The 27556-nt window shown below is 38.8% G+C and overlaps 1 protein-coding gene and 1 long non-coding RNA gene across 5 annotated transcripts in view; one reads left to right on the top strand and one right to left on the bottom strand.

Annotated features, from left to right (window-relative positions):
* IGF1 (insulin like growth factor 1) overlaps positions 1 to 27556 on the bottom strand; it is a 70089-nt gene that overhangs the window by 1189 nt on the left and 41344 nt on the right. For 2 of the 4 annotated variants that reach the window (XM_029954285.1, XM_029954286.1), the window contains exons 3-4: positions 14069 to 14250; positions 11471 to 12776 (exon numbers count right to left, since the gene is read on the bottom strand). In XM_029954285.1, coding sequence (XP_029810145.1) covers positions 12618 to 12776; positions 14069 to 14250 — 341 coding nt within the window. In that variant the 3' untranslated portion in view covers positions 11471 to 12617. Of the gene's footprint in view, positions 1 to 11470; positions 12777 to 14068; positions 14251 to 27556 lie in introns of those variants that run through there. The other 2 variants (XM_029954287.1, XM_029954288.1) reach the window with 1 other exon arrangement.
* On the top strand, positions 1021 to 16515 carry LOC115304202. Its single transcript, XR_003914345.1, has 3 exons — positions 1021 to 1082; positions 3190 to 3246; positions 16459 to 16515. It is a non-coding gene; the product is annotated as an uncharacterized LOC115304202 (long non-coding RNA).

Genomic DNA, 27556 nt, shown 5'->3' with positions numbered 1-27556 from the left:
CTGTTACATCCTTATGTCTAAAACATGCTTGGAATGTTTTGGTTGCTCAATAAATAGCTAGAGAATTAATTAAATAAATGACTACAATGGATCCTCTAATAATGTGCAGAATCAAGTCATTATACTTTTTCTATAGTTATTATTTTATCCATGAATATATATGAGTAGCAAAGTTTATTGAGACAAATAAGATGTGAATTAAATTCAGGAGGAAATGGCATTTGCATGCCTACACACAGGGTGCTTCTTCTCTTGGTTTCACCTCTAGCCAGGAGGACCTTAGAGGAGGACATAATGAATAGTTATTGGTACAGAGTTAGGTTCAAGAATCTGCAGTACCCGTTTTCCCCAGAACATGCTTTCATCATGACCAAAAACAAGAGTTCTTACTATGGTGTCTGGAATCTCCAAATTCTTCCTTCTGGCTAAGGTAATGACCTCTCAACCCAATCATTCTTAAGAAATTAGAGGTCATTATAAGGACCTTGCAGATTGCCCAGACCTGAGACCTGCAGAGCGTGAGAAGCTTGGACAAAATCAACTACAATCCCTGAAAATAATACCTATTGGCTAAGGCCCATAGGGATTTGGTAATTTTTCTTACACATATTTTCCAGCTCTACCTGGAACACTAGAGTTATCACCAAGTCCTTCAGAAAAGCTAGTTAGCACTTTGTAAGTTGGTGGTCAATGTCCTGTACTGACTAAATGGAAGGAAGACAGTGTTGTTGTATAAATATGTTTATTAAAATAACTAGCTCAGTGGCCATCAAAAAGAGCTTGTGGGAGGAGTTTGGCATTTGTATAGGATAGTTTGAAATGTCATCGGTTCAAAATCCTGCCACTCCCCCCCCCAAATATCATACAACTTTATGAAGTCCACTTAATGTCCATATGTTGCTGTACAAAACGTCTGTTGTTAAGCTACCAGTAAGTTTGTATTCCCAATCTTACATGTTATTCTGCTTTCTTAGGAATTCTTCTGAAAAATGGAAGAAAGACAAATGGAGCTACAGAGTAGGATCACTACTGTCAAAACTCCTTGAAACATTTCTGTTTAATACTCAGTGGACCTGCTAATGGTAGGTGGCTTATCAAAACACCCAAAATGGCTATAAATAAGAATACCACCTCTCTACCAAACTGCTAGCCAAATAACAGGTCTTGAAATATGCTAATTTGAATTTGCCCCCCCTTTTTTTTTTCTGTTTAACAGGCATACCAGCTTGGAAAAGAAGGTTTTTAAAACTCTAGATAACGCCTTGTAGGAAAATTCTCAAGAATGAAATAGTAACAAATTAAAAGAAAGCCATAGGAGGTGTTTAATATCCATTCTTTCTCTCAAACCAAATTAATCCTAGATTTACAAAAGAAAAAAATGCAGGTATCTTCTATACTTCCCTCTTCAGATTCATGAAGGCAGTAGCAAAGAGAATCGAAGTTAGAGTGATCAATCATATAGGTCTTATCCTTTTCCCCCACAGAAAGAGTCTTTTCTTTTCTCTCAAAGCAGAGGTGTAAAGTGTCAATCTGAGTGCAGGGTTACTCTGGCCTATTTCTTCTGGGTCTGTTTCAGCACTGCAGCAAAACCATGGGCAGAAACTCACTTGAGGAGAGCAGACACTGCTCCAAGTAGCATGGTTCCCATGCACACACGCGTAAGGTGGAGGCCATTCAAAACCAGCTGGGTTGTTGTCTGGTTTGCATTTGGCTCTCTTCCCAGGTTCTCACATGTGACTTCTTTGTTGCAGACAATGACGGTGACAAAACAAAAGCACTCAGGGATTTGGTCTCAGTCGCATCTGTTGCTTTGCTCATTGTCTTAATTTAATTACGCTGGCCACCCTTGACAATGGGCAGCAAGTGGAGGCATGTTAGAAGCAGCCGGAGCTGGCACCCACCTTCAATGCACTTCTTGAAGGGTTATGAAACTGTCCCACATTCAGCCAAGTAAAAACTTTTCACTTCAACAGCTTGTCCAAGACAAACAAACCAGCTGAAACTGTTTCTAGTATGCAACTGGACAGATTTTTGAAAGGAAAACAGTAGTGAGTAAATACTGTTTCCTATTGACACCAGGGAAGGTAAGATTATTTAAAAAAAAAAAAACATTGGTCCTCTAGCTCACTCAGGTTGGTTGAGAAAATTTATCACTGAAAATGATCAAATGTTAACCAACTCATCAGGGAATACGTTTCAAGGTCCTAATTTGTGATATACATTATAACACATTGTGTACCATTCACAGATATTTAGGAAGCAGAAAAATGCCCTGAAGTATTTTATGACATTCACATTCTCCCATTGTCTTTTGGCTCTTATCCTAGTTCCTAGCTTTACAAAGGAAAGCAATCCATAGACTTTTTGATTAGAAAGATCACTGGGAGCTAATAACAATGGCAGTAATAGTAACCTTGATTAACATTTGCAGACACTTTATAGTTTACACAGTCATCTCTAGTAAGGTGATATTATTTGCTTCAGTCTTATTTATAATCTGATGCTTGCTAAGATTTGGTGACTTGCTTGAGGTCACATAAAAACAAATTGATAGACCTAGGTCTAATAATAAAATAATTTATTATTTTAATAAGATAATTCTATCACTTAGGGGCTGGGCACTATATTATGTATGTTAATTGCATATATTTTTCTTATTTAATTCTAGTTCTCTTGGGGATGGATACTATGTCTTACTCATTTTACCTATAAGGAATCTGAAGTGCAGAAAAGCTAAACAACTTGCCTAATTTCTTATAAGGAAGATGCACCCAGGGTTGGGATTTGCACCAGTTCCTTCTGATTCTGGAGCTCATCAGTTAGCTCTCCTACCATATTGCTTCCCCCAAAGATAAAACCATATTGGGTGCTTCAAAGTCCAAATCTCTTTCCAATAACAATAATTGGCAATATTATGAGCTGCCCATGATCCCAGATGGTGGTTGGTGGTCGCTTAAAGGGTAAGGCAAGACTCTAAACTCAAGGGTGGGGTGCCCTCCCTTTCCACAGGTGTAAGTAGGGCCCCATTTCTTTCGTTATTGATAGAAACCTAGTAGCACAATATTCAATTAGCAAGAGTGAACCCTGTGGATATTATAAGCCTTTCTTTTTTCACTGTCTATATTTATGAGATTTTGCCCGAGAAACAGTATCTAAAAGAAGGATGATAATAGTCTCTTTAAATTTCAGAGAGGAAATAGTGATGTTTCCAATAGGCTATGTTTCCATCTCAACTACGCTAAACAAGTAAGTATTGTGTGACATAAAGTCTAAGAAAAGCCTCGTGCCCTATTAAAATGCTGGGAAATTATTGTCCAGCATGGAATATCAGCAGCCTATTGTATAGCATAAGGTCATAATTCACCATTGACCTTCTCTTAAAAAGGGCAAAATGAAGGAAAAAACGATCAAATAATTGCAAAGATCACATGCATATCAGTTCTTTACCTGTTGAAAGGACATGCTCTAACTATTTTGCTGGTTTTGTCTGGAGACACATGAAATTCAGGAGAGCAATTTAGATATTTCAATATCAACTTTGATATCTTTTTACTTCAGGGAATCACAAGTTCAAATTTCATGAGAGTTGGGTCAGTCTTTCAATTCTGGGGGCCAAGAGAGTAAGTATCATGCAATCTACTCAGCACTTTGGGGTGTGACTTTTAAAACCCAAGAACAAAGGTGCACATTTCAAGAGACTAGTGGGTTGGTTGCCTCTTTAACAAAGTGAAAAATTTATAGACTGGACACAATGTCAGTCTGCTCAGACTCTTTTTCTTTTTCTAGAAGTTACCCCATCCTACTTTTTCTGTGATATGATGGTAATGGCCATTTTTTCCAATATGACACTTTTCTCTGGCCATGGGGAATGGCCCCAAGCTGGCAGCTCACCCAGTGCCAAGACTGGGTTTGGTAGGGATTGAAGGTAGACCCCTTCCTAGGAAACACAAAATTCCTTTGTTGGCAGACTTTTAGTTCAACGACTTCCTAGTGGCTTTTCTGAACTTTTCATTAGACTGTATGACAGTATAGGACACTTTCACCCAACATTCTCTCTCCCTCCCCTCCTCTTTCACTTGGGGTCAAACTTGCATTGTGTTCTGAGGGCTTGCCCAGGCTTCCTGGTTCCTCCCCTATTTCCTTTCACACTGGTTTATTTTCCCTAATGAAATCCTGCTCATTTCACTGTGTCATCTTTGTTTCCCCAAAGACCTAGGCTTACATACCTGGTTTGGATCCCATCTCCCCACATAGGAGTTAAGGGATCTTTGACAATTACTACATTGTTCTCTCCTTCTCAGTTACCTCTTCTGTAAAATGAAAGAGTAGAGTAAGAGCACTCACCTCATAATGTTGTTATGGGTGCATGTGTTTAGCCTTACACATTTATCTGACATAGTTGTGTGTGAGAGAGCCTACTGTTTCAAGAGCCCTTGATTTTGATCCATTCTGTGAACTCATTTATTAGCAACATCAGTCTGTACTATCAGAGTCCATTATGCCTCTATTTTTGTTAGAGCATTGATGTGCTGTAGAGTAAATTATGTATGTATTTGTTTCCCCACTGGAAAGTAAGCGCCTTGAGAGCAGGTAACGTAACTCCTTCATTTCTCTATCCTCCCCACAGGCATGGTGCTTTGAGCAAACATAACAAACCAGGAAATTCTTGCTAAATTGTTTAAGTTTTTCTGCAGAAGTAGTGTGATAGAGTTCAGGCCAATAGCAACCCTTGCAATGCTTCCTACTTCTACTGTGCTCTCTACAGGGACAAGCAACACAGAGCCCCCTCCTGTTTTGCAACTTACAGTTAGTAGGTTGTGGTACAAGAAAGAGCAATGAAAAAATGCAGAAAAGAGAGTGAGGTGCATGGTTAACACAATGGAGTCCATCTTGAGTATGGATTCTGGTTTGGCCATTTGTTAGAACAAGATGTCGGCAAGACATTTAGACTTCCTCGGCCCAAGTTTTTAAATCTATGCAATGGGGATAATTTTAGTATTTACCCTACAGGCTAATGGTGAAGATTAACTGAAACAATTTACTATAACCCTTACCACAGGGTGTGTGCCTAATAAATACTAGCTATTCTCACTGCCCACCCTGCACCCCCCTTTTCATAGTTATTATTGCCAAAGTGCATCCCACGGCAGGGTGCTTGCTGTCCTTTCTCTGGCTGGAGAAAGGGAATCTACTTATTGGGTGCTCAGAGCTCCCTTGAGTGCTGCGGTAGCAGATGTATACGTCTTTTTTTTAGTGACTGATGCCTCCCTAGGAATCTCCAAGATTTAGGGAATTTATATTTGTCCCACAATTATTCACAGATTATCCTGATTTAGCAACTTTCTTACTCTTCAGAAGATACCACCTGACTCCATTTAAATATTTCTGTCTGTGATGTAAGAAATCACTACCAAAATTGTTTAAAAGCCTGGGAAAGAAAGAAAAGGAAAAAAAAAAGTGCTGAAGGGTATTTTCCCTCATTGGCAAGAGGTATTTATGTTGCCTTTAATAGTCTTGAAGGATATTGTAAAACACTTCAGGGTTCAGGCTACTTAGACTGCTGATTTTATGGGCAGTTTGTTTAGTTAGCTGTTTGTGTTTCTGTTGCCCTTTTAAATTAAAAAAAAAAAGTTTAAGCACACTATCTTTCCCAGAAAAAGTTGATTTTGGAATTACTGAAAGGTTCAAATGTTGTGGCATTTAAAAAAGTGAAACACCAGATTCTAGCAATTTCACTGATATGTGCTAAAGATTCAGCACAATTTTACCTAAAAACGGATTTTATTTTTATTTTTTTCTCTCAAGTCTCCACAATGCCATTGTTTCATCTGGTGGAACAACTTATGCGGGGGTACTTAAAGCGGTACATGGAGTGATTTATATAACAGTGTTCTGAGCCCAGGGTTGTACTTTTCAGTGTCATTTCAACACCGTAGTGATGAGTTCACAGGATCAGTAGGAAAGGGTGCTGTCCTCCTCTACTCATTCTTTGTGTGTGTGACATATCTGGGCAGAACACTCAAATGCTGTGTTCTAAATTTTCCTCCTCACTGAGAGAAGTTTTGGAAGTTTGGAAGGCTTGTCTGAACTTTCAGGATGAACAAAATAACACTATGACAAGTTCAAGTGATTTGCATCTGTTTGAGGTTGATGGGAGCCTTTCAGCATATAAAAGTCAACACACATGGTGCCAGCTGGAGCTTTTCCAAGACAAAAAATGGCACAAGAACAATTCGTGCGTGTATACAGTGTTTAGAAATCATAATTGCTTCATTGTGCCAACATCACTTTTACCTCCATCCTAATATTCATTTGAAGAAGGAAGCACATCATTATTTACAGAAAGACAAATCAAAGCATCCACTAGTGGCCTAAGTCAACTGACACTGACAAAGTAACAGCAATGATGCTATATATGAATTGATTCATTTATACTTTTCTTATTTTCTAGTCCTGCAATGCCTCATGAAACTACTCAAGCATGCCACACTCACACCATGACATGCGCATTGCATACCCCCAAGTCTACAACAGTCCAACTGGCTAGGAATTCTTGTCCAACCCTCAAACTGTCATGATCTTGCACCTAATCATTTGAAAATTTTGTCTTGCCATAATTGTGATCTATGGCTAAGAAAAGAGCACATCATATTTTCACAGATGGCAGAAGTGATTGGTCTTTGATTACTTGACCTCTTGGAGCTGGCCAGACAGAAAGTTCCATGCAAGTGTTTATATATTGTACACAGAATTTTATTAAAACTTTTGGCGTGTGAATCTCATCTTGGAAGTCTGGGCCACAGGGTCAATTTGGGTCTCTCGTTGGGAACTTTGGGATTAATTTACCAGACAGAAGAGTTGCCATCATGTGCAGCCTTTCATAGGTCTTACTCTTAACATCTCACCTTCTTACAGAAATTCTGACCTTACCAGTTAGAGGAGCCAAGGAGGATGGTATAAATGATTGTCACCATCTTTCCAGACTGACAATGACATATGCCTACTCCAATAAAGGTTTATGGTTACAGAAGGGGAACATGGGAGAGAAAGGGCAGTTAATAGTTTTTGCCAATACCCCTAATCTCTAATAAAAATAGGGGAAGAGAATGCTGGATCAAAGACAGGCTGGATGCAATGCCTTTTGTGCTGGGTCAAGAATTAGACCTGAAAGTTTCTAAAGTTGCAAATTGGTTCTGTGTGAAAGTTTCTGTTTTCTGATCTACAGAGCCACTCTCTTTCTCTGTAGATCGGATTGGAAATGGTTGAAATCCGTGGATCCTTAGATACAACAGAAAGAAAACCAACTTCTTTCTGCCCCTTCAATAATGTTCCCTTTATTTCCTGAATAATATTTAATTTAGGACTAAACCTAGGCCTTTGAAAAGACCAAAAACAGATAAAGTGATTTCTCCTGAAAGATGATTAGTTTTCACATAAGAATTTACCTTCACTGAAATAAAAGCAAAGAAACTACATTTATCTATACTTTTGGAAAGTGATTCACTCTAAATTCCTAGTGATTGCAACAGTGCTAGAACACAAAACTAAACACACACACACACACACACACACACACACACACACACACGGAGAAAGTAGAGGAAAGAATCCCTTTCTTCTCAAAGCTATTTTCTGTAGCTAATTACAGATTGTAAATTACCAGCAAGGGGATTTAAAATTAAAATTAGTTGGGTGGACCAATAAGCATTCTTATTTCTATCAAACTTCTATCAAACTTCCACTGTTTGAAAATAGTTAGTTTCTTGACCAAAGGGTCTTAAAACTGTAACCACATTAGTTAATAAAACAAATCTTGGAATTTTCCAAAATGTTTTCTAGCTCTTGTTACTTATCTAGCAGTAGCCCATCAGATCTGTAATTGAGCTTCTAGTATATGCTGAGAACTTTTCTGGCCGCCCTCGAGAAATATCAGATATGGACTCACAGGCCCATTGTCCCACATCTCACATAGTTTCCCTGCTGTTCTCAATTTCTGTTTCTCTGTTTTTGAGTTTAAATATAAGCCTGTATTTCTAAATAACCTCTTTTGGTTGTTGGATAAAAATGAGGTAGCACTAAAAGACATCACAGAGCCCCATTAAAGATGAACTCCAATGTCAGGGAAAGGTGCTAAATTTCAGTTAACACCTTGAGGATGGAGAAGCTGATTTTGACCTGGAAGTTTGGTGGCCACTGAGGAACATTTGCTAACCTCACCTGCTTCTTTTAAAGTGTATTTGTCTTGCTTATTAGGTCAGTAAATACTGTCACTAATTTTCAAAGAAATCTGGTAGCTGGGCTTTTATTCATTTCGATGAGCATATAACCTGAGGAATTCTTCACAGAAAGAAAAGCCAACAAACTCTATTTACCTATAATTTTGGAAAATGATTCACCCCAAATTCCTAACCTCATAAAAGGGCATTCTGCTGCTACTTCACCTAAAACAGTTTATCTTCTTATTGCTACCAAAGGCTTCCACATTAATTTCAAACTATCAAATTTGCCCTTGGTTTGAAAGTCAACTCCATATTACCTAGTAAATAGTGCAAAAGCCCTATTCCCGTCACATAGACAAGGAAAAAGAATAGACTTCATCTTTCCCCATGATAGACTTGAGACATTGCAAAATGTATTACTTAAGAAAACATTGTTTCTTGTTGGAGGGTGGTGGGAGGGAGGTGGTCAAGGGGGAAGGGAGGGGGAAGGGTCTCTTTGAGGACTCTCTTTTTTTTTTTTTTTGCTTCTTTTTCCACCCTTACATCCTAACAGCACGCACATTCGAAGCTGTATGAGCTTTTGTTTGTTTTCAAGAGATGTTTGAAAGAAGATCAAATGCCTGTGAAAGGCACTGGATCGGCAGCCCTAGAAACTGAAATGTCCCGGAAGCTGTGTGAGCCCGGAAATATCCCACATTTCTATTTACTTTGGCAGTTTTACTTAAAACTAGTAAGAGCTGGAGTTCATGCTACAATTAAATTTTCCTCAGGCACCATGAAATGAAAACACATATTACATTTGATTTTAACTGGTTGAGAAAAATGGTGGTTTTCTGAAAGTTCATTCTGTGACCTTGAAATAAAAGTTAACGGTTCCTCACATGGGAGAGCTGAGCTTCCATTTAAGTTGGAATTATTCATAGAACTGGGGTTCTCTGGTTTGGAAGGGCTTTTAGATCACTGAGCTCCCTTCTATCATCTGCTTGAGACCCTACAATTCAGAAGTGCTGAAAATTCACCAGAAAGTTCTGGCAAACTTGGCCTCAAAGGTTTTGGTGATACAAGACTCACTTCCACATGAAGAGATCTATTTCTTTTTCCGATGGCTCAAATTTTCAGAACTAGATAAAATAATATTAACTAAAACTAATAGTGATTACTATGTGCCAGGTACCATTTAAGCAATATAAGTTTGTGCACACATACTCACATACACATTTATATATATAGTCTCAATAAATTTTCACAACTGTAAGAGATAGATTCAATCAATACCATCATCTGACAGATTACTAAAATAAGGCACAGGTAAATGACATGACTTTCCCAAAGCCACACCACCAGTAAGTGAGAATCAGGATTTGAACCACGCAGTACTATGTTTTACTGCCTCTTCAATCTTTATAACTCTCCTTCATGCCTAGTATAGAGGTTGGCACATTGTAGGTGCTCAATAAAAATATTTGTCAACAAATTTATTTCAGGATCATGATACCTTATATCTTCCCATTAGTTTTATACACAGTTTCCCCTAAGAGAAACAGTAGAATTTTAAATGATTAATACCCTGCCTTCATCAAGAAAGTGGCAAGGAGAACAATAGGCAAGACTTGGGTCAGTACAACTCCTTTGCTCTCCTTTTTTTTACTGTATCTTTGTCCTACTATCCTATGCAAGGATGAGAGGAATCATTTCATCTTAGCAATGCTTCTTATTTTTATAGTATATCTTTCTCTGCCACTATTAAGCTTCCTGTATCACTTATTTGTCCATCTATTTCATCCATCCATCCATCTGGCATTATATGCCATGTATCACTAGGTGCTAGTATTGATACTAGAAAAAAGGAGATGGAAAGACAATAATAGATGCTTCCTGTTTACTTAGTTCGTATTATTCAGAAATCGTATGTTAGGCATTCAAGATGACTGCTTTAGAGTTAATAAAAACCATTCTAAAAAGAAGTGTATTTTAAGCCATAGTGTGAGAGTTAAGCATTCTTTAACTACAAAGTTCTATTCTTTTTTTTTCTTTTAAAGTCTGCCTTGCTTCTTTTGAATGAAGTTTATCATAGAGAATAATTATAGCTTATCTAAAGCCTTGAAGTCATAATTGACATTTATTCAGTCAACAGTGAGATAGGGAAGAGAAAAATCTGTAAGGAACCTTTCCATAGGACACAAATCATTAATTCTTCTGAGGAATTGGAAGAGCCATCTGGGTTTGCAGGCTACTCTCAGGTGGGAGTTACAGTAAATATTGGCTTTATGCCTGAGGCTGGTCCCAAAGCATGAATGTCTTAGCGGAAGAACTCAGCATCTCCTGAATAAGGTGGCTGGCTAGATGGGCTTAGGCACCAGCCCAGATTTTGTCATTTCAGACAAGCCAGCCTTTTGTCACCACAGCAGAAGTGTCTTGGCTCCCATTTGGGGGTTTGACATGCTTCTGACTGGACATTTTCCTCCAGGGCTAAGTCTTGGGCATGGCCTTATATGTTTCAGTGTTATATTATGTTATGTTATGTTATGTTATTTTATTATATAATCCTGGGTTTTCACTGGACCATAGAGGAAGAATAATTCCTTTATACCATGACATCTTCAAAGTAGGTTATTTGGATGAAATGCTTCACTTCTTGGTTTAGCCATCTTCACAAAGTCTCATTATTTGCTTGACTGACCACTTCTCTCTTATACCCTCTTTCAGCTCTGATAATTCACAATGTGGATGATATGGAGACTTTTTGCTTTATATATACACTAATTAAATCAAAGAAGCTGAAGGAGAAGATTTACAAGACCTAAATTCTGTGATTCTACTTAGCTCTTTTTATTCTCAAGGAAATCCAACCCCTTGCCCTCATTCATGTTCTTCCTTCTGGTGGAAAAATATTCAGTTAATGGAAGATTTCATCTGCCTATTTCTGCCCCATCTTTTCCTTTAGGAATTCTTTCTTAGTCCATGTTGATTATGTGCTCTTCTCTGCTGGCCAGAAGGGGGGCAGCTTAGAACTCAAGCATGTCATTACCCTTTTGTGGATCTCCATATCCTTGTCTTTAAAATGAAGGGATTGAACCAACGAACTTCAGCTTTTTTTTTTAAATGTTTTTATTTTTGAGAGACAGAGAGAGACAGCACGAGCAGGGGAGGGTCAGAGAGAGAGAGAGAGAGGGGGACACAGAATCTGAAGCAGGCTCCAGGCTCTGAGCTAGCTGTCAGCACAGAGCCCGACGTGGGGCTCGAACCCATGAACCATGAGATCATGACCTGAACTGAAGCCGGAAGGTTAACTGACTGAGCCACCCAGGCACCCCATCTTCAGCTTTAGAGTAACATGGTCCTAGGGTTTCCATGGAACAGAAACTCCTAGGATTTCATATATGAAAACCTACACGCATGTGTGTGTGTGTGTGTGTGTGTGTGTGTGACAGAGACAGATATACATACACACAGGGTTATAGGAGATAGAATCAGAAGGCAGTTATCAGACATCGGAAGTCTTCCCTTCTGTTCTGGTCTGAATTGTGTCTCTCCTTAACCACTCATATGTTTACTCCTATCTCCCAGTACCTCTACTGTGTCCTATTTGGAGATAAGGTATTTACGGAGGTAATTTACTTAAAATGAGGTCAACACCGTCACCTGCACTTTCAGCTTTCAGAAATGTGTGAAAATACCTGCTGCTGAAGCCACCCAGTCTGTGGTGCGTTGCTATCGCAGTCCAAGCAGACCAATACGTCTTTTATATCTGACTCCAAAGTGCAAAAAAAGGAAAGGTTCAATGACCTCCTCTTGTAGGTTACCCCACAGGCCTCACAGGCGTTTAGGCAAATATTGGATGCCCTTTGGCCTGAACCTGAACTTGACTCAGAGACACAGCCTCCAATGACACTGCAGGAAAGGAAATCTGGGAACTTCTATGACACAATTCAGTCTTGCTGAGAATTTTGGGCTAATATTTAACTCTGGACATGTATTGACATGGGCAATTCTTCTAGAATAGTTTCACACAAAATTTAAAAATACATATAAAAGCCTTGAGTTTTATCTTAATTCTTTAACTCCCATTTAATTGTTTTTTGGGGAAAGGGAATGTGGTGTCTTATTTGCCTCTTTTATAATTTTTGTTCTTTTTTCATTCTTGACACTGGTTTTCTTTGGACTTCCTCGGGCATTACGTTTTTCTTTTCCATTGTCTCCATGTTTGTTATCCACATTCTACAACAGGCACTTCTCTTCCTTCCATCACATTCATTATCTAGCTCCACCAGGCCTACTGTTCTTCATTCCTCTATAGCACTTCCCACTTTTCTTTATCGCTGTCTGCTTCTCTCTCATCGTCCTTGCCTCTGTCTGCTTAGTCCTTCTCTCCTCCATTTTCCTTTTTTGCCTCTGTGTTCAGTTTCTAGCTCCAGTCTCCCTTCTCTGCTCTTTCTTCTTTCCTTTCATCTGCTGACTTGCTTCCGTCCCCACCTTCTGCTCCCTTCCTGGGCGTTTCTTTGGCCCACCTTTCCTTCTCTGAGACTTCGTTTTCTTGGTGGTAGATGGGGGATGATACTGCAAACATCACAAAAACAATTGCATTGAGAACGGATGGTTCCCTTTGTGTCCCAGAAGATAGAGCCTTTGAGTCAGCCCAGAATTCCTGGGTTCCATGTGGTACAGGAGACAGCATTGGTGCTGGAGGGATGTCTAGGCTTCAGTTACAAGAACCAACCTTCTAGAACTTTGGGACTCATCTCTGACCTCCACCCCATCCCCAACTAGGAATTGAGAGGTACTGTATCACCTATGAAGAGAAAGAATTAACCTGTCTTTGTCCCCTCAAGCACACTTCTTAGCCACATTTGCCTGAATTACTTCCGTGGTGCTTGCTCCCTGACTCACTCATCGGTTACTGTGCTCTCTCTGAACCAGATTGTGCCCAGCCCCTTTCCATCATTCGAGGTGGTTCCCTGGGGTCACATCTCTGCTAAGCTCCCTGCTCCTTCTCCAGGCTCAGCTGCAGTTTAGGACCAGGAAGCAGCAAATGTGTCATTGTGAACTTCTTCCCTTCTGCTAAGAAGAGAAACACCTTAGCACCTACCACCTACTCTTTAGTTCTCATTCTTTCTACTTAGTTACTAAAAGTTAATAACTTCTACTCATTTATTCACCTATTCACCTATTCAAAAAATTTATGAAGAGACTAATGTGTATCAGATGATTTTGTATTTTGGATGACATAGATAATACTTCTGAGGTTTGTTTGAATTCTACTTCATAGAAAAAAGACACCTACAGATTTTGATCATTAGAGATTAATAGGTGTTCTGAGAACCAAACAGAAATTTCTATTTTTAACTTATTTTTCTTTAATCAAGTTTTCTGTTGAATATGAATTTCAAATACTTCCCATTTTAGATGTCAGATGTTAACACTTGTCCAACAGTTTCTTTGTGCAGGACGTGAAAAGAATTGCATGTGTATTTATTAATTCTTAAAATGACCCGATACAGTAGGTATGATCCCAGTTTTACTGATGAAACTAAGGCTTGGGTAGATTATGTTATTTAGTCAAGGCCCTCGGCCGATGACAGGTGAAGCTAAGACTCCAGTTTTATCTGATACCAAAGCTCACGTTTAGTGACTGTTCTCCATTGTCTTCCAGTATCAGATCATCCAGAGCAGTGAAAAGGAGAATTTGCAATGTGACTTGACCAAAGGGGGGGACATCTGAGGGGAGAGTGATTCTGGTATGACCTGTAAGCCAGGAGACTATGGGACATAGTTTCTGTTTGGCCTACCCACAGGCATAAGATTCCTCAGTCTCTTGAGGATGTTGGATCCCTCCCCACCAGCTGGCTTACCTTCTGAGCCTTGGGCATGTCAGTGTGGCGCTGGGCACGGACTGAACGGGCAGACTTGGCAGGCTTGAGGGGTGCACAGTACATCTCTAGCCGCCTCAGATCACAGCTCCGGAAGCAGCACTCATCCACGATGCCTGTCTGAGGTGCCCTCCGACTGCTGGAGCCATACCCCGTGGGCTTGTCTGCACAAATCAAACAGAGTGGCCTGGCTTTAAAGGGGGCATTTGCTATCTTCACAGTTCCACCCAGACCTTAGGGCCTCTCTTCTCCCCACACTTGGTCAACCTACACATCTCAACCTCTTCCTGAAGCTTCCCCAACAATTCCTGACCCCACAGATTTCTTGTGGATCCCAGTGTGTCTCTGGACTCTGCACTACACTCTTTAGCACTAACTCTTGAATCATGCACTTTATTTTTGTTAATTCTCAAGTTCTCAGATACTTGTAGTCAAGGATCTTATCTATGTCCAAACCCAGCCTTTCCTTATATATTCCCTTCGTTTGGGGGCTGTTAGGGAATATTAATTAAAAGAAGATCATGTTTTAAGTTTTCTTTATATTTGCATAGTTTTTATGCATAGGATGGCTCAAGTGCTTACTCCTTTGCTTAACTGCTTTTATTGTAACATCAAATTGAGTATCAAAGGACCCCTCATTTTACTGATGTGGGAACTGAGACTTACAGTGGGGATGACTTGCTTAAGGTCATTCATGCAGTAAGAGGTGGAGCCAGGACCCAAACTCAGATCTAGTCCCTGCAAAGTTCAAGTGCCTCAGAGAGCCCAGGAGATCTGTTGTGTAGCTATGGACAAGTCACTTAAACCTCCTGGGGCTCGAGGAGGTTTACCCATTTGTAAAGTGGGTTTAATATATTCCCTGTAAGGTTCTTTTAGGATTAAATGAAAAAATGTACTAAAAGTGCTTAAAACACCACCTGACATAGCAGGTCCTAAATAAATATTGGTTCACTTTCTCAGTATCCTTTTCCAGGATCTTATATGGTCTCTGAAGAAACAGCTTTAGTATTAACTGCATCCAGAAGCCTTGGAAATTAGAATTGATAACAATATTAGTGTTTCAGGGCTTCTTCCCCTATTACCCTAGAGAGACCAGAACAATTAATTCTGTTTTCTTATAGAATAACTACTACCCTGAGACAGAATGAACTAAGTGTCCATCTTTCATGTGATTCTAATTTCCCAAGGGCATATGATGAATCAAATTTCTTTTGATATTTGCAAATCAATTAGACCTCTTTACTTGGCAAGTAAGTTTTGGTTTGGTTTTATTTTGTTTTGTTTTGTTTTGATTTGGACACACTTTTCCTGGCTCTACAACTAAAATAGAGGGCAAAACAAGCTTACAGGAACTTAAAATGTACCTGAATTCTTTATGAACTTTTTGTCACAGTAGAACTTCTGTTAAACCAAATCTTGCTTATATACCAATAGATGAAACAGACAAAAGTAAAACTTCTCTGGCTTTGGGCAAAGGCAGGGGAACAGGATCTGGGCTGTCTCTCCTCCCAAGGGAGGTAGAGGGCCAGGGTCTTCTGCACTGATATCCAGGCTTCATGGAAGAAAATTTGTGAACCATTGATCCAGAAGAATCCAACTCATCAATCTGGCATATTTTTGATCTTTATTCCAGACACAGAAGACAATGTTACATTTTAAATAAAAGGTCTTAAGTTTGTATCATAATGACACCATTCTTCAGAATGGAGTTTTGAAAGTCAAAATTCTCATGTATATTTTGAGCTCCCTCATTAGGGAAGATCAGACCCATGGTAATGGCCTGCTACCAAACTAGTCTGGCTGCCTTGCTGCTTGAAGGGCCAACCATTCATGGCATTCTCTACAAACCCAAATGGTTTCCTGATGTTTGGCTCAGGAGCCTGGGGATGCTTCCTCCTTGTAAGGCAGGTTTATTGTCATTCTTAGGGAAGCTGGGGGTAGTAACTCAGTGAGGGTTCATTTGTGGTCTCTTTGGGTGGGGTCTGCTTTCCTGCTTAGGGACAAACCCTGTGGGTGCTTCATGGTTGAGAGGTTTGGGAGGACCAGGCAGCTGGCCCCAGGGAAGCCTCAGCAGTGCTTTCACTTGCCATTGGAGGATCCACTAGTGCAGAAGACTGGCTCTGCTTGCCAACCAGACCCTGGCAAGCTGAGACTCAGCCAGTCCCTTGGGCAATGTAAACAATGTTTTTTTTGTTTTTTGTTTTTATAATCTTTTCCTGGGACTATAAATTAGAGGAAAGACACAAATGGGCTTACATGGTTCTTTGTAATCCACAAAGGACTTCTACATTCTTCTTGCTAAGTGGTTATTTCAAGAGGTTGAAGGGGTCAGCCAGTTGAGAGTAGTTGATACTCTTTGGTTTTTCTCTTAGGATGAGAAGGAGAAAGTGACTCAGCCTACTTTGAGGTATCCCTGTTGTCCATCACAGGTAATGATTGCGCTTTGTCCAAACTATACATTTCTTAATGAGACATAATTGGAATTTGTCTGTTGTATGGTATAGAATAGTAATTTGATGTTTGGAGGTAGGGTGGTAAAGGTGATTCCTAAAACCCTCAAACTTGGCTAACTCAGGAACAGCTGATTTCAAAATTCACGCTTGTGGGTTGAAGATAGAGAGAGATAGGCATTGCAATGCTTGGATCTCTTCAGCATTTCCATTTCATGCTGCCCTTCAAGCAGCAAGGCAGCCAGACTAGTTTGGTATCAGGCCATTACCATGGGTCTGATCTTCCCTAATGAGGGAGCTCAAAACATATGTGAGAATTTTGACTTTCAAAACTAATATATTGTTCCTTCTAGAAAAAGACACCAACCTTAGTCTTGGGAAGGCAGAAAACATTGTATGTATTGCATACTCCCTTCTTGGAAGCTATCAACAGCCATGAAACTCACCACAGGTGTATTTCCTCTTGTGAAATAGAAAGTAATCATCAACACAGCAAAAATAAATAAATATAAATAAATAAATAATAACAACAACACATACTGGGCATGTGCTTTATCACCTCTCTTAGATGAGATCAGAGTTTGACATGGCTCAGTCTATAAAATAGCTCGTGCTTTTTCAGTTCATAGGTCAATGAATTAAGGAAAAGAAATTTAGGGCTTTTCTGTAATGCTCCATAAAGAAAATTGACTTTATATCGATATATGTTTGTTTATTTTTTAAATGTCATTGGAATGGTGGTATACAGACTTGGATTTTTACCAAATATGTAAATACTGGTTATCTCTAGCTACCATAATTTTAAAGAGATGATTTTGTTTGACTATTCATAATATCACAATAGACTAATTGTACTTCATTGGGAATATATGAATATAATAAGTGTTTACCTATTGCCTTTTGAAGTTTAATTTATTCTTTGAAGGCTATAGGCTTGATTTCTGGTTTACATCAAAATATAAAACAAAAAAAAATCATTTCTCACTAATGGAGAGGCCATAGTTGAGGGTCAGAGTTTTGTCCTTTATCCTTCAAACACCTCATATTACTTCTTTTTCTTTTTTAATCGAAGTATAGTTGATATACACTATTATATTAGTTCCAGGTGCACAACATAATGATTCAACATTTATATATGTTATAAAAGGATCATCATGATAAATCTAGCTATAATCTCTCACCATACAAAGTTTTACAATACTTTTAACTATTACTTATGTTGCATATTGCATCCCTGTTTTTCATTTATTTTATAACTGGAAGTTTGTACCTTTTAATCCCTTCCCCTATTTTGCCCGTACTCCACCCCCTCCCCTCTGGCAACCACCAGATTCTTTTCTGTATCTATGAGTCAGTTTCTATTTTGATTTGTTTGTTCATTTGTTTTTTAGATTCCACATATAAGTGAAATCATATGGTGCCTGTCTTTCTCCATCTAACTTGTTTCACTTAGTGTGATACTTCTAGGTCCATTCATGTTGTTACAAATGGCAAGATTTCATTGCGTTTTTATGGTTGAGTAATATTCCATTGTGTATACTATATGCTATATCTTTTTATTCATTTCTCTGTTGGTGGGCACTTAGGTTGCTCCCATATCTTGTCTATTGTAAATAATGTTGCAGTGAACATAGAGGGACATACATCTTTTCAAATTGGTGTTTCATTTTTTTTTCAGATAAATACCCAGAAGTGGAATTGCTGGATTATATGATAGTTATATTTTTAATTTTTTGAGGAATATCCATATTGTTTTCCATAGTGGTTGCACCATTTTGCATTCCCACTATCAGTGCACTCATAGTGCTTTTTTTCTAACACCAAAGTAAAGGGGCACCTGGGTGGCTCAGTGGGTTGAGTGTCCAATTTCTGATTTCAGCTCAGGTCATGATCCCAGTGTCTTGGGATCGAGCCCTGTGGGTCCATGTTGAACATGGAGCCTTCTTAAGATTCTCTGTCTCTCCCCCTCCACCTCTAACCCCCGTTCTCCCTCTCTCTCTAAAAAACAAAACAAAACAAAAGAGAAAATAATGACATTTGTTATAGAAGTCGGAAACAATGTGGTTTACTAGAAAGGCAGTAAAATAATTTGCTCCAGTATCAATTTTGAGAAAAAAGGGGATTTTTTAATGATATCTACATTACAGCTATTGTCATTATGTTTAGTTTTTAAATAGATGGAATGGATTCTGTTCTTACCTTTAAAAACTCCTTATTAGTGGGGCATTTGGGTGCCTCAGTCAGTTAAGCATCCTACTCTTGATTTTGACTGAGGTCATGATCTCATGGTTTTATGACTCTGCATCCCAGCTCAGGTTCTGTGTTGACCCTGCAGAAGCTGCTTATGATTCTGTCTCTCTCTCCCTCTCTCTCTCTCCCTGCCCTTCCAAGCTTGTGCTCTGTCTCTCTCAATATAAATAAACTTAAAAATAACCCTCCTCATTAGTAACTATGTAATTCTACTCCAGTGGGCAAAATCAGAATTGATAGGTAAAAGGAAACAAATATTGACTTAGTATAAGAAAAAAACTTCTAACAGTTTGTACTCAAAAGTTTTAAAAATGGGACAAACTTCTTTTAAAGGTAATGACCTTCCCATTGCCAGAAACAGGTAGTTAAAGGCTGTATGAACACCTGCAAGAGATCCTAGAAGCATATTCCTGTGCTTTACACAACAAACGACTTCCATGGTCCTATTTCAAAAATCCTCTAACAAGTAAAGTAATGTAGGAGAAAACCCATCTAGGCCAAATATTCATATGGTTGGAAACTACTTACATTATCTCCAAGAAAGAGATTTGAATGTTTTTTGACTTAGAAAGTGAAAATATTTTTTCTCTTTATTACTTGAGTTCCCCAAGATTTTTCTCACTTGAAACAACCACAAAAGAACTATTATAGTCCCAGAGTTCTGTAGTCCTGGCATTGTGAAGTGACCATATACTCACTCAACCATGAGCTTGAAGAGACACACATGTATAAAATTTCACAGAAGTTTTCTTGCTGACAGAATCTTGACATTGAAAATTTATATATTTATATATTTATTTTGTCAGTAGTTTTGTTCCAAAGCATGCACATCAAATATTGCTTAGCAGACAAGTTGGCCACCACCTAACCTAGACTTTGATTACTCTATGTGTAGACATAATGCATAGTCACAGTGCACTGCTCTATCTTGAAAGTTGGCCAACAGACAGCATTCCAATGGTTAAGCAGCTGGCTTCTATAATAATAGCACTTCCCTTTAAATAATGCATGGTCAGTGGAGTAATTCAATAATCTTCAGGGCAAACTTGCTAGTTACAAGGGTTTTGGGCAGAATTGTGGCATCATCAAAACCACACCAATTAGCTGAGTCTCACATTTTGTCATGGATGCAAGCAACTTGCTTCCCTCCATCTCTGAAGGAGAAGGTGTAATTCTGAGATTTAACTGGGGTCATCACTTCTAGAACAAAGAGCTCTAGTTGTTCATTACTGGTGAAAATGGTACTACCTTTACGGTTGCTATATATGCTGTATTTCTTATAGGTTTCTTAGAATACAGTTGGAATGCTGTACCCAATTTTAACTTCCTTTGAAGCTTCCTCTCTTATTGAGAAAGTTTCATTTTAATTATTTTACCCCCATCAGTGGAAAGAACAAACACTAATATGAAGAATCAGTATTTATTTTTCACTTATTTATTTTTAAATGTTTATTTATTTATTTTATGAGAGAAAGTGAGAGAACCCCAAGGAAGCTCCACGCTAAGTGCAGAGCCCAACACATGGCTTGGTCCCACAAACTATGAGATCATGAGCTGAAATGAGCTGAAATCAAGAATCGGATGCTTAACTGACTGAGCCATCCAGGAGCCCCAAGAATCAGTATTTAAATAATGAAAATATGCAAACATTTTGCAAATAGAGAAATGTCTAGTTCTGAAGAAACAACTTTCTACTCTTTGGGTTCTGAGGAATCAAACTATTCTTTAGAAATTGCTAATAGGAGTAGGTTCTAAAGTCAATTATATTTTGAAAGCAGAAAAAAATAAGTAAGACAATTCAAGTTGGCTATTCCTAGAAAATTCATGAGTATGTATTTGATAGAAAACAAAAATGGGGTTATTAAGTAATAAGAAACTACTTCCCATTTAACTTTGATTAAGTAAGGATTGATCACAAAGTTAAATACTATGCTGAGAATCTACAGAAACCAAAAAATTAGGTTTCTTACACCTACTATTTATCCAAAACCTCCAGGCATGCTGACAATTTAGAGTAACTCAGAATGGTTAGTTTCTTAAGGCGACATTTCCCCATGGGCCACCTTGTCTCATAAAAAAATCATTCAGTTGACATAATTTTGCATGGTATACTGTAGGAAAGTTGGATAAAATATAAGTAATCTTAAAGTTGCCTCTATTTTAGCATTTTAATTCTATTTTCATTTGTGGAAAAGTGAGAATCACTTCTCAATTCTTCCTACACATGGCTTTGGATGGAAAACTGGACTCCTTTTGTGAATTCCTAATGTAAGGAAAATTGTAATGACTATTTATTCAAACCCAACATGTAATACGCTGATGGTTGAATTCATAGGATTTGTGTTTAGCTCAAGGCCTTTTGATGAGTCATTATTTAACCTTTTAAATAAATTCTGTGGAAATCACACTTGAATGAAAACAATTATTGAGATATATGTCACATTGTGCTTAGTAAAGATATGGAAAGAAGCTTTCACTACTGTAGACCAGGCAAATCATTATGCACTTAGAATAACAGAGGTATGTAAGCACACATACTTACACATGTATTAGGGAGTCGACTTACCATCAGTACCAAAGCTACTATTAAACACTTTGAAATTAGGATTGTTTTTTTGAAGAAGTTTTTCTAAAATATATACCTATTGCTAGCCTTATATGTTGCTAGTGACTCTATACATTTCTGCTTTTCTACAGAAGGATCTTTCCAAGTAGGATTGGCCTTTGGAATCTGTGAAAGTGAATGCTGAGAAAATGTCCTCTTTTCTATGAACTACCTGTCATGAACTTTTCTGGAAAACCTATCACATTTAGGCATCGATTTCACTCCAGCCTATGTTAATTTTTAATTGCCAGTGTTTGCTGGTCCCAATACTTCTCAGTTAGATGAGGTCATCTTTTCTAGGAATCTTGGCCCTATTTGACCCCACCCCCCACCTCCACCACTCAGTACCTCTTTCTCAGCTACAAAATCCCTACAACCCCAAAAGATCAAAGTCTTCTCATTAGCCATCAAGTCAGTGTTTGTTTATCTGTGGGTCTGAAAGGAATGAAGCAGAGATAGGTGGGGCTTCCCTTTTCTTTAAACCCTCCTTTCTTTTGGAAGACTCACCTCAAGGGCAGGTGTAGAAATAGTGCAATTTAATTCGCCTCCATCTCTAAGATCAGGATGCTAAAGCACAAGGCCCAGGGACAAGAACACTGGAGACTCAGAGCAGAAACATTACTGTTTTAGGACTCTTTGGATAAATGGGCCAACAGAGTGGGAAGCAACATGATGTATTACTTTAGTCTGATACAATGCCCTGGAGGATGAGCGTCTTGCCAGGACAGCACAATTTACTAGCTTAGGTCTGATTCCAGGGCTTGGAGGAGATAGATGTAGCCAACAAAATTATACTTTGGCAAGGAAAATGCTTTGCTGGACAGAAATGTTGTCCTAAGAGAATGGTTTGGTTTATCAACATTTAAGGTAAAAGAGAATCAAATGCCAAGAGGTCATTTTTATGCTTGAAATACTTCAGTTGGGCCTGCTCTATATGTTAGCTACCATTTTCTAGTTATATAGTTTCAGTTATTTAGAACATATTATGGGATTGGAGTATTATCTGCCAGTGACATCAGTCATACCAGTGAAGCAGATGATATGTGGACTGGTTAAAAGGTTTTGGAGTCAGACAGACCTGGATTCTGCCACTTATTCACTGTTTCCCTTGGGCAAAGCACCAAATCTTCTAAGATTCAGAGGTTATATTAAATGGACATATGTAAAAAAGCACCCCCGGAACTGATGGAAAGATCAAGCAATAATGTATGTAAAGTATTTTGCACAATGTCTGGTATGCTTTAAATCCTAAATAAATGTTAGCTATAATAGTAATTATTATTATGGAATTGAGATGGATAACATAGCTAGCTGGGCAGGCATCCTCTTCCTCTCCTCCTCTTAAAAATACATCCTTTCCAAAGTTTGGTTGAAAAAGATCCTTTCTAGATAAAGGAGGACTGTTCTCCATTACATAAATGAATAACTGTTCTTTTTAAAGGATATCCAAAATGTAGATTGTATAGCCTATTCTAAATAGTTTTAATCTGGAATAGACACTCTTAGAATGGATCCTCCTATCAAGTCAAACAAGGCAAAGTCATATGGGCTTTATCTGGACCTCTTGTTACTTTTGATTTCTCCCCAAAAGTTATTCATGGTTAGCATCCATGTCCATCCACTGTTTTTTCAAAAGCAGTGTTGCAAGGCATGAGATAGGAATGGGTAAAATAGGTGGTCAGAAGTGGTTTCCTAATCATTTTCAACCAGCCTATGTATCTTTCTCTTCTTTCTTCACTTCATGCCTCATCTCCTTCTTTTCTCTTCTTCCTCTGTTTCTTCTCCTCTCCTGCTATTGACAGTCACTGATGTTTTTACCACTGTTGAATTTTAGGACAAAAGTTGATGCTATGCAGACTTCACAGGAATTAGAGTTTAGTTCCTTTTCTGGAATGACTGAAAGTAGGGCTCCCTCTCCTGCCAACCACACTTTGGGAATAAGCAGTCACCAAGTATACAGTGTCATTGGGCCCACTTAATCACTACTCCATCTTGGACCCATGCCTGAATGAGATGAAAACAGACAAGAGAAAGAATATGAAGGGACATTGAGGAATTGCATATATGGACTTTAGTTATCTTATTTTTTTGAGAAAGACTATGACGGAAATTGTAAGATGAGTCTGGCTCCAACCTAGAGATTGCAGCCATGCTACCAACATTATCTCCTATACTTGCATTGTTATTGTTCATTTACTCTTTCAGATGTGAGAAGAGAGGCCTTGTAGGCAAAACATGAGGCACTGGTGAATAGAGGGTAACACCTCTCTCTCGGGTGCCACAGAAAGATGAATCAGCCAAAAGAGTATTAAAACACATTCTCTTTATTTTTAGTTTCACTCTAAAGTCTATCATTTCTCTTTTCTTTGCAACTTGGCACCTGTCTTGCGTTCTCAGGGGCCCTGTTCCCTGTCAGTCTCCTCACTCAGGCCTCTGTGTTTTGCTCAGGGCGCATCTGGAGATTTTCCCAGGGGTGGGTGTGACACGGTCAGGATGGCAGGTGAAGGGGTGACAGCTGCCAGGGCAGTCTGGCGTGTCTGAAGGGAGAGTGTTGAGAGGTGGAGGCCCCGTAAGGAGAGGCACCGGGCCTGCATCAGGGAGTGAGCTGTTGGAAGACAGCCTCCACAGCAGCAGAGACAGCCCTTGGCATCACCACAGAGAAGGAACAGCCAGAGTCAGCGACAGACTGAACACAGAAAGGAGGAGGGAGAGAGAAGGTGGTTAGGGCGTTACGTGATATAAATAACTACATGGTGCTCACTTCAGTGCCAATTGGTTGTGTGTGATGTCCCTTTCATGCCTATGTTGTGAACAGTGTTGTTCATGAACTGAAAGGTCCTGGGAAGTGTTTCTGTAGCACCTAGAACCATGCCATATGCAGAGAGGGAAAAAAAAGAAGGCAATGTGGTATATTGAAAACAACATTGGATTTTAGCCCCAGATCCTTTGTGCAAACTCACAAGTCATCCAAACTCTCTGAGATTTAGTTTTCTCATATAGACAACCAAAGTATTGATAGTATCAAGCACTTCTGCTAACAATATGACTCTGAGGATTATCTGGATTGTTATGCTATCCATTTTTTAATCAGTAATATATATATATGGCATATCAGTGCTTCTCCCTAATAATAGGTAAATATATAGTGAAGAGAAGTTTGAAGAGAGAACAAGGAGTTTCCTCTTTGTCAGGTTTAATTTTAGATGAAAGTAGGATTTATAGGCCAAATTTAAGGTAATCAGGGATCAGTGTTGAATTTGATGGAGACAAAGGAATGTCCAACATGGAGGTGGGTTTGAATAAGAGGAGGAGGACAAGACCATCTATGGGGATGGCAGACACCAGTTCAGGGAGGATACAGGTGTGAATTAGAAAAAGGGTAAGAAAGAGAGTTGTTTATTGGAGCTATTTAAATAGTAGAATGAACAAACTGCATTCTGAAAATCAGGGTCCTGAAGGCTTTGAGGAATGTGTGCCATGACCTTCACTTGTGTGGGCACTTGGAAACGAGGATTAGTGTAGAATCCTGGACACAGCCTTTGACCATTACTCTTCACAAAGCTGCATTTTCAAAAGCTGAGTAAGTGACAAGCCCTAGAAAGCTTGCTAATGTTGTTGACTAAAGTGCTAAACTTTGTACCATGCAGTGTGGCCAATTTTTATTTTCACTGGTTTCCTTGGTGTCTATAAATAGTATATGAATTCTCTATGATATTCAGTTCCTTCCAGGGGGACAGATAATTAGTTTCCCTGGAAAATCTCAGCTACAACTACATGTTGTTTCATCTCTGATAAAGTGAAAGTGTTCCAGACAGGCCATCATCTCTGCCTTTGGTACCCAAGACCTCCCCAGAGGACAAAATTACAAGATGACCATTGTAACATGTCTTTTCAAACATCACTCCCTTTTGTAGTAAAATAAACTAATATTAAGGTTATTGAAGTTTAAAATCTGTATAAGGAGTTTTCAAGCAAGTCATAGTACTTATCAAAATACAAGCAGGTATGCAGACTGAGGCTGAATGGTGTATTAGAGTGATTAGTGAAACTTTCACCTAAAATCGGTCTCATGAGACTATCCTTTATCTCCTTTCTTTCTATGAAATTTTGCTGCTATAATTTTTCTCCCTTTTCTCTTAATTGATTGCTTACACATGACCAAGAGATTTTAAGTGCTTTCCTCAATTTATTGTATTTTATAATTTCGTATATCTTTGGACATGATAGCAAACTTGAGGTCACCTGCAGAAGTTTCTTAGTAATCTAGGAATCAATCACTAAGCTGTTAGCTTTTAGCTACCCACTCATCCCAACCTCTTTCCCCCCAATATTTTTTTTCTGAATTGAAGAAGTAAATCATGAATAAGAAAAGAGAGAGAGGTGTGGTTAAGTTGTGGCTAATCTCCAAGATAAAAACTTTTCTTAATTTTATTTCATCTAAGACTATTACCATGCCTACCTCTTCAAAACTTATTAATGTTATTTAACAAATATTATCAATCAAGAAAATTCTCTGATTCTCTTATTTATTTTACTAAATTCAGCAAAGAAAAATACTTTCATCTTATGATTATTGGGAGATCACCAGAGAGAAAACAAACTCTTTTATTTTTTCTCACATTGTCAAATATGCTGTGAAGAACCACATTGCTCTGATCGGGGATCCCCCTCTGAAGCAATGGCTTCTTGGCCTTATAGCCAGTTACTTCCATGAATTTACTTTCTGAGAACTAATGACAGTTGCTATGGAAGTCATTTTTCAGCTTATCACAAAACCTTTATCCACAATTAGAGAATTAGTTAAGCTCATTAGGAACGAGGAACATGAGGACTAATGTGTTGTATAGCTGGGGAGGCTCCTTTGTGCAGAAACACTGGGCCAGGATAACTGCTTGTGGGACATTTTATTTCCCTCAACACTTACTTTCTGTCTGCTCTCTTTGGCTCAGATATGGGTGTGGGAAGGTTGCATGGAGGCATTGCTTATGCTAATATTTTGGCATAATTAGCTCTGTCCTAACTCTAGCAGGAAGTGAGGACCCAAGTTCAGAGGCTAAAAGATCTCCTCTGATGCATAGTCTTTTAGCAGGGTAGCCTCCATTCTCTCTTCCCAGCCTTCCAGCAAGTACCTTCTTCCTTGCAACACTACACCAAGCCCCTTACATCTGTTAGAAAGGAGAATATCAAATCCTTTGACCACTTGATAGGTATGGTCTCTATAACCTCCACTATGTCAATTAGAGGCATATTTGTATAAAAACTGCATATATAAACCCTTAGGATGTTGAGAAGAAATAATCCTCAAGATTTTGTAGCAACTTCTATATACTTGGGATGAGAGGAGAGAAATAAGGTTTTTTGACTGAGTAGTAGGGGTTCTGATAAGAGAACTGTGAGTTCAAGTCATTAATGATGACTTTTAAAGAAAGAATGATAGGAAAAGGTGGGCGGTTGGTTTTTGAAACATTTTAATTACTTCTTAAGACTTGCTAACATGTATTTTTTTCCTCAAAGAATTTCTTGTCCTCTACCTCTTCACCTCCTTTGCTTCTGGTTTAATATGATACTCTGGTAAAGGTCACTTGTGAAGTCCTATCTTCACATATCTTCTCTCTGAACCAGTGCTCCCACGGTCCACTGAGACCTGCCCTTGGCAGGCATTTCCTGCATTCAGGCTATTAATCGTCATGAATTCCTTGCATTCTTTACAACATCTGTGACTTCTTTTGCCACATCTTTTTTCCTGGTACTCAAAAAGCCACAAATTACCCCAGACTTCTCTTTTCAAGCTGTTGATGTCTTAACACTCTCCTTTCAAACCAAATTCCTCTCTTGTCCTTGGCTATGGCTCTTGGCTTCCCAGACTTCTCATCTCCCTCATCTGGGTTAGTCATCTGTGGCATCACCAGCAGTGTCTCTTTCTTCTAGCCTTCTATCTGGCCTAAAATTATGCATTTCTTCAAATGTCAGAGTTACTATGCAGACCTTGCTACTTTGTTTGGTGCTTAGGTAAACTCCCTACCATGATTTAAACACCACCGTGCAGACAACACCCTCACATAGCAAGAACACTTGACAAGACTCAAACCTAGAAATAATCATGGGCTAGTGAGAGAGAAGGAGCTATAATAAGATCCAAAGATATAACAAATGAGGTTGGAAACT

Source organism: Suricata suricatta, chromosome 10, assembly GCF_006229205.1.
Source record: "Suricata suricatta isolate VVHF042 chromosome 10, meerkat_22Aug2017_6uvM2_HiC, whole genome shotgun sequence".
In the NCBI taxonomy this organism is placed as follows: domain Eukaryota; kingdom Metazoa; phylum Chordata; class Mammalia; order Carnivora; family Herpestidae; genus Suricata; species Suricata suricatta.
The sequence above is the reverse complement of the archived record's forward strand: the minus strand, read 5'-3'. Positions and strand labels throughout refer to the sequence as shown.